Below are 13,591 nucleotides of genomic sequence, written 5' to 3'. Positions count from 1 at the left end.
TTTTTGCTTTATTCTCTGAAATGGGGAGTGAAGCTGAAGGCTCCTGCTGTTGTGTTTGGGGTCAGATACTGTAAGACCGGCGGGGGGGGGCTTTGGCTCGAATCAGCCCAAAGTTACGTAACAACAACACAGGCCTGCTTTGTCTCAAGTAGGCCTGAGATCCTGGGACAGCGAGGGGGATTTATGAGATTAATGGGCAACGTTTATCATAATGAAAAAGTATGAGCATCCAATGTGAATGATGATGAAGAGGATTTTATTTTTGAAATGTCATGGTCTTCTAAAGAGTGATTTGGAATAGGGGACTAAAATGAAGGAAAAGTTTGTTTTTTTAAATTGGCCTGGGTGGTGTTGGCCACGTGTGTCATTACACCTCCCACCAGATGGCGCACATGCAACACACAAAACCACAGCTGTGAAAAGTCCCCGTTTAAACTGCAATATTATCACATCATAGCGACGGAACAAAGGAGACCCACGCAGTTTTCAGAAAGTTCGGCTAGTTTGCATAACAATTTTAGTTTGTATCCAATAAACACACCTTTAGGAAAGAAGGGAAGTTAAAGTACCGACATTCGACACTTAAAGGGGCCTATTCTGCTCGTTTTCAGATTCACTTGTTTGTTTTTGCCCCTGATGTTATCACATTTGAGCCTCAGCAGACCATTTACATACACCTATAAAAACACACATTTAAGGAAAACCCCAAAAAGCAGAATAGGGCCCCTTTAAGGAAAAGTGGATATACCAACATTTAACAACAGATCAAAACAAGACATGATCATTTTTATGCCGTTTATTACGTCTTTCGAACACTCTAATAAACTCTTCTAAATTATTACACCTGAAGACGATCTCCCCCCCCCCCTCCCCCGCCATAAAAACAGTATTAAGAGCATGACATTAAATTTCACAGCACTGCCTTTATCATTCCACAGCATGGATCTGTTTTGCTTCACTCTCTCATACAGGGAAAAAAAAGCTTTGTGGGACAGAACACCAAGAAAGCAGCACACAAAGCACCAACGGTTTAAAAAGCACGGGTCGATTGTTCTGGATATCATCGAGAAATCAGTCAAGATTATCTCAGGCTTGGTTAGCAGACAAGAAATACGTTTCCAGCTGCTCCGTAGTTTCTTGATTTGATAAACGATAGTATCCGTCACGACTGACCTGTGTCTTCACAAGCAAACCCATTTCTGTACAGCTACAAGGCTCTGCTCATGCGGCCTCCATTGGTGTCAAATGAAAAGTAAAATCCCAATTTATAACAATATCAAGGAGATACTGCGGCTCTGTATTCCAATAACATTGAGGATGTTTTTGTACATATTTAAGTGGCTAAAAGTGAATGTCTTATATGAAACGCATACAGACTATTTCCTTGGAAACATGGAGGACGCCGGTACATGAGATTCAGGTCACACCTGCAGGTTCTGAATGAACATCAGCACATATGTACATGTAGGCGTTTAAGAAGTTATACTTGATGAGATCAGCAAAGGTAAGGTCACTTGAAACTACACACAATATCACCAAATGGGCATTTAATGCGTGACAAAGACACGTTTTTAGGAGGAAACGCCCCTTCTCGATAAGGATGACATCCCCCAACACATCGCAGACACATGCAAAGCTTTAACCAAATAACACGACAAGAAGTGGGAGGAAAAGATTCAAATAATAAGACTTTAACCTTTGGTTGACAGAAATCTGTGAAGGCACATTCAAATCTCCTAAATCCTTCAAGCTGTCGCACTGTTGGCGGTTGCTGCGAAATATTGCAGATGCTTTCAATCTGGAGGGAGGGGATTTCACAAATGATAGCGTTCGGTTAACACTAAAGACTGAAAACTGGATTTCTGTAACCAAAATACTGCTCTGCAAAACAGAGAAGAAAGGAGGCAAAAACATCATGACTTTTTTACAGATTTTGGACCCAAAAGAAACAATTCTTCATCACGTCGAACAAGAGCTCTTTCGAGTCCAAACGGGAACTTTTTTTTTCATTCCTGGAATGTTGTTTTCGTCCCGCTTAATGCGAACTTAAACTCACTGCAGGTGCATAATTAGAACTTGCCATGAATCAAAGTGAAAGGTAATGGTTTGCAGCGTCCATCTCGTACGGCTCCAAAACAGAGAGAAAGAGCAGCTCGATGTTCGCACCCATGTGTTCTTTGTGGCATGGCTGACTTTCTCATGCTTGGATTAATTAGAAGTTACAAACCCATCCAACATGTGTTATCCTCAAACTATGACACATCAGCTTTGGCCTCAGTTCACTTCCCCGCCCGTCAGTGCCTGGGAATCTCTAATCCAGATCCTCCGTGGAAACACACTCCCAGATCTCTGCTTTTGTTTTTTTAGGGTCTATTTTTCCACTGCTCCTCTATGATATCCCTCCTCCTCCATCTCTCTCCGAGCTCGGGTCCAACAGCTGGAGAACTCATCACCCCGAGCATCATCGTCTGCTAGCTGCCCCTCGACATTCAAACAAATACTTGGTCCATTTTCACTCCACGACTAACCCGCTCACTGTAAATACAAACCAGGGGCTCTGCTGGGTTTGAAACAAGCTGGATTCCCCCCCGAATAATCTACCAGCTGTGAAGACCCGGAAATGTTGAGTACCCCAACGTTTTGCGTTATAGTATGGGTCCCCAGCACATAGAAACTACCGGATGCTAACTTGCAAATGCTGGGGAATTTGCACAAATAGCATACGTTGCATTAAATAGCACATGCTAGGTAAACAATGGCTTTTGCCGATTTGGACAATTTGTGTGTTTTTTTTAAGGTTATTGAGGATGTTGAATCCATTTCTGACATGTTTAGGATTAAAAAAATGGCAGTTTTGAGTCCCCTAAAACTTTAAAACCGACTCAAAATTCACATAAAGTTCAAAACATGGCAACTTTCTGGTTAAAACTGCCATTGTTGATTTTCCAACATCCTCCAAAACCACTGGAAAATGTTTCAAATCGGCAAAGTCATTTTAAAACTGTTAATTGTACAAATTGCAAGATAGCATCGGTCAGTTTCTATGTACTGGGGACCCGTACTAAACATCTCCACGTTCACAACAGGACTCTCTGATCTGCAAACAGACCGATAGGAGACTTCTTAAGACATTTTGAAATGAAATGCCCAGATAACCATCAAGCATCTCCTTCACCTCCTGAAACCCTCAGAGGAGGAAGAGGAGGAGGAGGAGGAGGAGGAAGAGGAGGGCGTCTCCTCTCCCAGCTTGATGTATATTCGTTGCGACCGCACTAACTCGACCCCTGGGTGACCCCCTAACTCCTCCAGTGATCACTAATTCAGGAGCGGTGACATCATCCTTCGCTCGTTCCCCCTCCCAGCGTTCACCCCCCCCCCCCGCCCCCCCGCTCTCAACATGTGCAGAGACACGTCCCCTTTGGCAACTTTACAGGACGCATCAGCTGTCACTCACACTCCATGTTCACTCTTCCGTGACCTCTATGGACACACTGTTTTCGGAGATAACAGAGCGGGGGTGAGGACACTTTTCTGTTTGCATGCACCATGCAGCGTCACACCCCCCCCCCACACACACACTGCGATGCCTCGGCTTTGTAACATTCACATGATATGGATACAGCAATATGTGAGACACGCAAAGACAACTAGTTTGCACGAGAAGAGCAATCCTCCTAAAATGCGCAGATCTGTGACTCGCCGCCGCCGCCTAACAGGTATCAATAAATATATTTTGGTCACTTGTTTTTTTTTGTATTCATGATTAGCAGAAGCCGTGGATTAGGGTGTCCACAATCATAAAATAACTAATTAAGACAGACAACACAAAAATGAGCTCTGCGGGATAGTTGGCTTAAAAAATACGGGTTTGGTGGATGTTGTGTTGGATACAAAAAAATCACATTTAAAAAAAAGAAAACTGTTAAAAGATTATATATTATCAACAAAAACAAAACAAAATAAACTAAATGCAACTCTAATAGATATCAAGGTGGAAATACATGGCATTGCCTATGACCTAACGCATCTGGATAATTTAAAATAGGCGACCAAGAGGTCTGTAGTCAACTCTCAGGAGTCCATATCGTCTCTTTGTCTCCCCCTTTTCCTCCGTGTCTCTCCCATGCTTTTCCCATACCTCCTCTTGGAATGCTCACAAATCGGGCATTGCAGTCCTGACGATGTGTCGAGTCCTCAGGCTTGGAGTTGACATGTTAGTGTGCCGTAGGTTATCTGTGTATATATGGATGCAGTTAATGTAAAATGTGTGTGTTCCTGTGTGTGAGAGGGATCAGGAGGCGGCCAGGGCCTTGATCAGGTACAGTTTGTCTCCCTGCTCGCTGGTGAAGATGGGAGCCTTTTTATAGTGTTCCACAAGCTCCTCCATGGAGTTGAACTTGCGCTGTCCGATGCAGTAAAGGGTTTCCTTCAGCTGCACCTTGAAATGCTTGTTCTTGCTCTGCGCTTTCAGGGAGATGGAGAAGTCGTTTGGCTGCGGAAAGAAAGAGAAATGTGACGTTACATAATCAGACGGACAGAGTCCTACCTCCTGAGGACAGTGACACAACTGCTCGTAGCATCTACTGCTGCAGTCGCATTGCAAGGATATGACCTTGACCTTTTATTTGTTTATTGAGATGTAAAAGCTAAGAGAGATGTGGAACGTAGCAAATAGGGCTGTACCCGAATATCCGAATATTTGTTCGTTGGAGTACTATTCGGGTTTCAATTTCGTTATTCGGATATTCGTTTTGTTTGTTTTCCCCCCGTTTTTTTTCCAAATTGAATTTATTGAAATCTCCAATATCAACGTAAGAGCTTGTGCCTCTTCGGGGGGTGCTAACACTTAACCATAAACGTTATCGTTTACTTTCTCCGTCTTTATATGTAGATATTACTTTTCTCCGTTAATCTCCGTGACGTTGTTTCCATAGCAACAACAACTTCCTGTCAACAGCGCTACCTCTCCTTCAAAATAAAAGCATGTCCATAAATAGGAGACATATACAACTGCAACGCAAGTAACAAACACAATGCCATATCCTTTTCAATTTCAAAGAACACAAATTGGGTTACATTAACAAATAACTATAAAACAACAATACTGTAGAATAACAAAATGAATGCGGTGAATAAACCGAAATACACGTGTTGAAGCGGTTCGCTGCTGATTACTATGCATCCCCCCCCCACCATTAAGAAACATATTGTAACGTTCCACAATAGGAGTCGGAAACAGGCGTCAAGTTATTAGGTTTAATAACTCCTTTGATCGCATACAGATATAGGTTCATAGGTCACAGGTTCAACATCACTCCACTCCATAACTCACACACACACAGCAGGGTCAACGTCACCACTCTCCAGCCCTCCCCCCCTCTGCTCCCTCAACCGCACACCGACCAGCATTACTGTGCAGCTCTGTGATTGGCAGAGAGACGGGGGATGCTTGAGTGACCCACACAGCACCCTATACCGGGTCGCGACAATATTATGAAATGACCTTTAAAAACACTCATTTAAAAAGCAAAGATACATGAATAAAAGTGACAGTGCCGTGTGAGATACACACATCTGTAATGTTTAGCTCTCAATCATTGCTCACTTTTTAGCAGACAAAGTTTTCTATGACCTCACTTTCTTTCTACTTTCTTGTTTAACTTATCCTTTAGTTCTTTCAAGTGTTTCATGCTAAACGAACATAAATGAATGAGTGTGTTGTGCAGGTGAAGCTACTGACCAGTGTTCATTTCGTCAACGAAAACTATAACAATCGTCAACGACCTTTTTTACATGACTAAGACGAGACGATGACGAGCTAAAAGTAGATGATTGATAATAAAAACTATGACGAAATGTATATTTAGTTTTCGTTGACGAGACTAAGGTGTTAATGGTGGACTATCGGATATTCAAAATGCAGCATATTTTCCCCCAAGTGTCCGTCTTGTCTGTCAAAAGGCATCTCACGTTTCTAACTTGCAATATCATTATTTCTGCTCTATTCGCTCCAGAAGAGCGATCTCCCTGTGTCTCTCTGTGTGCGGGGGGCGGGGCCTAACTCTCTCTCTCTCTGTCTGTCTGTGTGGGGGGCGGGGCCTAACTATCTCTCTCTCTGTCTGTCTGTGTGGGGGGCGGGGCCTAACTATCTCTCTGTCTGTCTGTGTCTGTGTGTGTGGGGGGCGGGGCCTAACAGACACGCTGCAGCGGTGCGCACACAGATTTTTAAGAGTAGTAGTACCGTTAAAAACCTTAACGATACCCATCCCTAGATATTACACACGTAAAGTGTTAAGAGAGTGAAATGTTGCTTTAGGAATTCCAACTCTTGATGCTGTGACATTGATTCCAATTTCAGATACCTGTGTTTGTAACTGAATTAGTTTAAAGACAGAAAACATTTTGACTAAAACTATGAAGGATAAAAAGGACTAAAACTAATAACCATTTTCGTCTAAAGACTAAATAAAAAATAGCTGCCAAAATGAACACTGCTACTGACCGATGACTCGCTGTCCCGGATGAGGAAGTCCCCCTCGACGCCCCTCTGGTTGAGCGCGACCTCCGCCTGGTGGCGCGTCACCTTCCCGTAGTACCACTCCTTCCCCGCGAAGCGCCCCACGGTGGAGGGCGTGATGTAGTCGCAGTCGGGCGTGGGCGGCCCCGCGGGTCCCGCTCCAGGTTTAAACGAACCGGAGTCCAGCACCGTGACGTAGTTTTTAGGCACCAAGCCCAGCTGTCCGTCCGCTTTGCGACACTTCCACCACTCGGGGTCATTCTCCGGCTTCTCCACCACCTCCATCACCTCGCCCTTCTCAAAGTTCAGCTCCTCGTCGTTCCCGGAGCCGAAGGGGTAGAGCGCCTGGACCGTGTGCAGCACGCGGTTCCCGTTGGCGGTGCTGTTCACCACGGCCGCCAACTTTTCCGTCAGCGATCCGGCGGGGTCTCCCAGCCCGCCCCCCGCCGTGCCGTCCATGTCCTCCGTCACGTAGTTGGAGGGGAACCACCCGGAGCGCCCGCTGTAGCTGCCGCGCCACCATCCGTCGCTGCACTTCTCCATCACCACCACCCGCGTGCCCTTCACCAGAGACAGCTCGTCCTCGCGCTCCGCCGTGTAGCTGAACTTCACCAGCGCAGGCAGGTTGAGGTCGTACAGGCGCTCGCCGTTATCGTACCCGTCTGCGTCCGCGTTGGAGGCCGTGTCCCTCATCCCGCCCTTCCTGCTCTTCACCTTCCCAATCCCTAGAAGAAGGAGAGAAATCAAGGTGGAAGAGTTTAGAAAACATCATAGGTCTGTAACCATTACTAATAGTGAAAACCACCCTTGAATGATGGGATGGTAGACTAAAAGCTTTAGGAATCCAAACTATAACATATAAGAAGTACCCTGTATCAAGATTGATGCAAAACAAGTGAAGTTTGACCTTTTTAGAGAGGTTTAGAAAAAAAAACACTTCTTGGTTCATTTGGGTGCATTTTCCATATCTCTGGCCCCCCTTGGTCGATTTTGATGATTGACACCTCTTTTTAACCGTTAGAGCCAATAGGATCGAGGGGAAGTTCCTAAAATCCAACATTACCCATTGGTGAATGAGTGATGCCAGAATGCCCCGGAACAGGAAGCTGTCATACACTCTAGTAGCTATCGTAGCAGCTAATATGAAAACTCTGTTATTGACATAAAAATGGAATTATGGATTATCAGGAATCATTTCAAAGTGACACACACATTGCATCAACCTATGGATTAACCTTCAGCAGCGTGTTTATCGTTGTAATGCCATTGAACACAACTTTTGATCAGAAACAGCAAGACTTATTTTCAGATTTGGTCCCGTAAAGCTAATTTTGTTGTCGTGTCGCCGCGGGTTCTGATCGCTCAGTGATGATACTTATATGTCTGGAATCTGTGGAATCTCAGCTTGCTAATCGATATCTTGTTTGTGCAGATCCGATAAGTAAGAAGGGTATTTTACCATGAGTTCTGTGCTAAGTGTGTTAGCATTTTTTCACTCAGGGCTAATTAAGAGCCTTTGTTATTACCCTTGTGTTTCGTTTTGCTAAAAATTGTCAATATTGTCTGAAAGCTGAGTTTCTTCCCGTTAAGTGGGTATGACACATTCATAGTTTGTTAAATGTTAAGAAGCCCTCAGTTTCTTGCAAGATGTTGCGTTTTGCCCCCAGAAATATTGACATGAAACATAGATATACTAAAAAACGTCTAAAATGACAAAAACAATCTGAATAATAAAATAAAATAACTGCAGTATTGTTATGAAAAGTGGAAGCTGTGCAGATACTAAAGGAGGTATTTTTATGAACAACTGTGCAAAATATTCAGAGGGTTGTGCAGGACTGACCGTACTTGAAATAAATGAAAACTGTTCGATATTCTTAAAGTCATAATTTCCTAGAAAGCAGTCCTCTAATACAGTTTAAACTCCTCCACTGATGTGGGACGAGTCTCACACACGGTATAAATAAAAGAAAGCTCTGAAAATTGAAGGGAGGAATAAAAAGCTCCCAGACCAGGCGGCGATAATAAGCATTAAGGGCTGTGCTCAAGTACAGGGAGGGTGGGTAAGCAGGGCTGAAATCATTCTTTTTCCATATTTACAGTGGCCTAAACCCCCCACACTCCAGATCCAGAAACATTCTTGGGGATTAGTCGGAGAGTGTACATGTACAGATGTAGTTTATCCAAGTTCTGCTTCCTGACATTTAAAAGGTGGGGTGGGTCATTTCGGAGAAACCAGCTCGAGTGCGCTAGAGCAGTGCTTCTCAAACTTTTTTCAGTAATGTACCCCCCTTTGAAACATTTTCTCAGCCAAGTACCCCCTGACCGACCCCGAAAATGTTTGATTGAAAAAGCCTATACAAGTGATTCCAATATAGTGATGTTCCCTCAGTGATTTATTAACTCCTTCACAACAAACGAAGGATATTTTCATTTTATGCATGAAAAAAGAAAAATTGATTGATTTTTCCAAGGAGTTTTTCAACTGAAGTAATATCTGTTTAACAAACCAATGAACAACATTATATATTATGCAAAACTATAAAATACAATACACCAATTTGACATGTTTATATGAGGTTCTAGGTTTTCTATTTAACTTATTGTACTAAGATTATTTTTGGTATTTTTTTAAATCTCACGTACCCCCTGCAGTACCCCAACGTACCCCTAGGGGTCCGCGTACCCCCATTTGAGAATCACTGCGCTAGGATTTGAAAATACACAGCCGGAACAAATCTGCCACTTCCTTACAGAGCCCCTCCTCCAACACACAGGAACATGACCAATGAGGGCACGAGAAAAGTTGGCTAAGGCTGTAGGCTATCCAGTTACTTTAGTCGGGCACTTCAGATATGCATTGCTATCGGGATGTTAAGAGCATTCCATGGAATATAACAACAAGTGTATCTCGAGCCGGTTTCTCAAACTTACCTACCCCACCTTTAAGTGAACTCTTGAACTCGAAGTCACATTTCATTGCTGCTAAACACATCGTGCTAATCACCCTTACACCTGCTGCCATTTTCTTCACAGCAGCTGGATACAACAATCTGTCCCACAATGCTCTACTTCCTCCCTCTTGCTTCCAAACAAATCCAACGCCTCTTAACCTCATCACGCTCTGAGCTGATTCAAACTGTGGCCGAGTGGAAACAAGCTTTTCCTTTTGGGTTTGCGGGGTAAATGTCAGGCAGTCACACAGGGACTGGGTGAATTTGAACGGTCAACTCATTGGCAGCTCTTTAGCTAACAGAAGGGGGGATTACCGAGCCCTTTAGCCTGGTCCTGGAGGCTTTGGAAGAGCTGTGGTCAAGAATGTCCACTTGGCAGCATGCCAACAGTTGTCTGAAACACATGAGGATAGCAGTGGAGACGTCACAGCTTCACGGCTTCACCTGCATTTGCATTACTTGTGTAAACAACCATCCACCACGTTGTTAGTTCTTGCAAAGCTTACATAAAGTAACTGTTATCGTCACAGCAGACATTGATACCAGACACAGTGAGCAAAGCAGTGACTCTTTCTGATTACGTTTGCACGGCGATTGCTTACATAATCAAAAGTCAAAGGTGTACAATTATATAGGAAAACAGGGTGTTGTCACCAGTACAGTGTGTGTGTTTTCTGAGCGAGGGACATGACTAATTTGTCACAACGCCACCACAGATACAGCAGTCCTGGAACATGTCGGTGACTCGAGGAGAGCAGACACATTTCATGGTAGTGCTGAGAGTCCAACGTCAAATTGCTTCCAGGTAGACGCTGTTATTAGTCACACCACTGCAGATAACTACAGCCTGCAGACAGGGTGTTAAGAGACGTCTGTAGAGGTGGAGGTGCAGTCGACTCAGGCCTCCATGCAATATCAAAATGGAGCACCACAAAAGAGAAATACAAAACTAAAGTATACGTTTATACTTTGCACATTCATAAAATAGGTAAACTGGAGAAGGCCACACAAGCTGGATATGATGACACATGTAAATGCTATCAAAGCCTCGTCCACACTGCCTAAAACGATGCAATTGGAGTCTTTTGTTTACTTTTCTGAACATGGTGACATCCCTATGTTAGACTCTTGCTTCTATAGAGTGCCGCGTCCTAAAACCCGGAAGTAAGTTAGCATTTCACCACGTCCGGTTCCTTCGACAAAAAAGCAATGAGATTTCTCCATAGGGTTTTGGAAGATAGCTGGAAATCAGGTCTGTGGTTGAGACACATTGAGAGAGACGGATCACGTTTTGTTCTACGACATTAAATCCATCAGCAGTGACCCCGCTGGTGATTTCTGAAGAGTTGACGTGTCTGAAAAACGATGGTTGTTACCAAGTGGCTGAATAGGACTACAGAAGTTGTCCAGGCCGTTGTACGTCATTACGCCGAACACGTAAACACTCCTCTAAGTTTGCCCTGTTCTGCTTGAAAGCAAGTCCTCCTGCAGACTGTTCAAACAAACACTTCAACTTGAACCATTTAGAATCTGTATGTTTGAATATGGATCTTAAGTCGTCGTGACGTTGAAGCAGCGACCCTGCTGTAGTTCCTTTATAGCAGGGGTAGGCAAGTAAGTTTGGCCGTGGGCCAATTTTTTGCTGAGCCGCAAGATGGCGGGCCAGAACATAATCAAAGCCTAATTCAAGGAATTGATTTTGGTAAGAGGGCGCAGCGCCCCTGTTCCCCGGTTCAGAAAAAACTCTGATATCGCTGATGACCCTCCCCATCAACACTCTGATGCGCAGTCAGATCCGCTGATTGGTTCACTGATGATATAAGCGCCCAATCCAGGGCCTCTGGCTAGGCCCGCCCAGGCTCGTCCTCTCTAGCCCCATTTCAGTCCCAAAGCCAGGCTATTATCTGTATTTTAACAGACTTATCTTTTAAATTGAGGTGTATTTATTGTTCTCTTCAAAGTTTATTTTTCTCTGAAATTGTAGGGATGATGGTCCTCCCTTTCCTCGATGGACGAGCCTCCACTGAGTAAAGTAACTAGCAGTGTTATTTAACATACTTTTATTCTGATAAGTATTGTCAAGTTCTCTGGGGTTTTGGCATTTATTTGAGTGTTTGCCCACATTTGAGAGGCTTGAGGGACAACTGGAATCCTTTTTCCTTTTCTTTATTTCAACTTTTCAAGGACACATTAGGATTCTTTCAGGTTGAAAACCTTTAAAAAAATACCAAAGGACAAAATAAATCAATTACAGCAGTTTTGCTTTGCAATTTCATATATTATAACCTAAATTAATCAGTAACCAAGTATTTTACTCAAACTCAATGTATTTAATAGTTAAATAAGTACTTGAATTGACCTGGTTCCCCCCAACCACACATTTGCCATATGTGACCCGCTCTATCGAAATCAGTCGAAAGTCGCAACGGCTCATTTCAAAATAAACGTGGATTTGCGTAAAAAAATAGTTTTTCGGGGATCGGGTGTTTTGTTTGATTTTAAATAAACAAAGTCTTGGCTTTCAGAATATGACATTTTTATTTCCAAAATCACACGATAAATACATGTTTGAAGCTTGGAAAGGGAAGATGACAGCTCGCCACTCTGCTCTTCCACAGCGCCGCTTCCCCTCCCTCCGCTGACATTATGAATGTAAGCGGATATGTCGGGACAGAATTTATTTTACAGGACAAATTTGAAACTTACCGGTCATGTTTCAATAATAATAATAATAAGAATGGTGTAGCAGAGTTTCCGTTAGCAGGTAATCACCGGACTAGGACCGGATATGCTGATGTTTAAAACTCAGTTAATGGGGCTCGTTTTTATATTGCTTCAGTTTATAATCGTTACAGATCAAAAAATTCAGATTCATTTTTCAATAAATGATTCCACAAACAACAAACAACATAATTATTACATTCAAACAAACTACTTGTAGTAGATGAAGTACATTATTCAAAAGTTTACATTAACTTTGAATAATAACACGGGAGAAACGGATGCTCTCTTTTCCCCTCTCCCTCCCTCTCTCTCCTGACAGCCCGTCAGTTTCTCATGCAGCTCGCTAAACAGTGGGCGGGGCTTCAGGTGATTATGCAGCAGCTGATCTGATCTCTCTCGCGTGTCCGGTTACACTTCACTCGCGTTTATGTCCATATCGATCAGATCCAGCTCTCCTGATCGGCCTTTATAGAGAGCACCGATCAAACTATTAAGAGTGAATATCGGCCGATAATGACCGGCGGCCGATCGATCGGCGGCTAACGGAAACCCTGATGTGCGACTGTCGGTACTATGTTGTAAAAAAAAAAAAAAAATTTTTTTATTTTTGATTCTCAAAATTACGGGCCAAATATTATTGCTGGCGGGCCAACAATGGCCCGCGGGCCGCCTGTTGCCGACCCATGCTTTATAGCATAGCGTTAGCATTTAGCTTCTGGCGACTAGATTTATGATTAGAAAATGATAAAAGTAGGATAGACATGTGGAGATTATCCGGCTGAACAAAACGTGATCCGTTTCTTAAATGTTTGTCAACCACAGACCTGATTTCCAGCTATTTTCAAAAATCCTATGAAGAAATTGCATTGCGTTTTAGTTGAAGGAGTTTACTTCCTGGTTTTAGGACGAGTCACTGTGGCACTCTATTGGCTAGCAGTCCAACACATTGTATGTGATAAGGCTAAGGGGCGGGACATCTCTAAGAGGTTGACTAATCACAACAGAGCCGGCCAGCTAACCAATCAGAGCAGACTGGGCTCTGGTTTCAGACAGAGGGTGAAAAGAGGTGCTGCAGCAGTATGAGAAAAATAAAGAGCTTTTAAAACATTAAAAAAGGACATTTGAGGAAATGTTTAACTATTTTCTGAGAGCGAACAACTAATCAAAGAAATAACTGACCACGAAAAAAGTCCCATCCCTGCTAAAGCAGCAAAGTGAGGAGTTGAGGAAGAATAACATGTTCGTGCATGTGCAAGCCCCAGGACGTTTAGTGCACAGTTGGAAATGACCTAGTTAGCTGGAAACAAGGGTTAAAGGTCAAACCTGCATAAATAAATAATATTTCAGCTCCAGCAGAGTCGACTCAAAGCTTATATTTTGTTATCTCTCTGACCAG

At 43.3% G+C, this 13,591-nt stretch overlaps 1 protein-coding gene across 2 annotated transcripts in view; it reads right to left on the bottom strand.

Moving 5' to 3' along the window:
• Positions 1-235: 235 nt before the first annotated feature.
• nck1b (NCK adaptor protein 1b) overlaps positions 236-13,591 on the bottom strand; it is a 43,881-nt gene continuing 30,525 nt past the window's right edge. For both annotated transcript variants that reach the window (XM_034222047.1, XM_034222057.1), the window contains 2 exons: positions 6,503-7,242; positions 236-4,492 (listed from right to left, as the gene is read on the bottom strand). In XM_034222047.1, coding sequence (XP_034077938.1) covers positions 4,292-4,492; positions 6,503-7,242 — 941 coding nt within the window. In that variant the 3' untranslated portion in view covers positions 236-4,291. The remainder of the gene's footprint in view (positions 4,493-6,502; positions 7,243-13,591) is intronic.

This window comes from Gymnodraco acuticeps, unplaced genomic scaffold (genome assembly GCF_902827175.1).
Source record: "Gymnodraco acuticeps unplaced genomic scaffold, fGymAcu1.1, whole genome shotgun sequence".
In the NCBI taxonomy this organism is placed as follows: domain Eukaryota; kingdom Metazoa; phylum Chordata; class Actinopteri; order Perciformes; family Bathydraconidae; genus Gymnodraco; species Gymnodraco acuticeps.
This window is presented reverse-complemented; position numbering and strand designations above follow the sequence as displayed.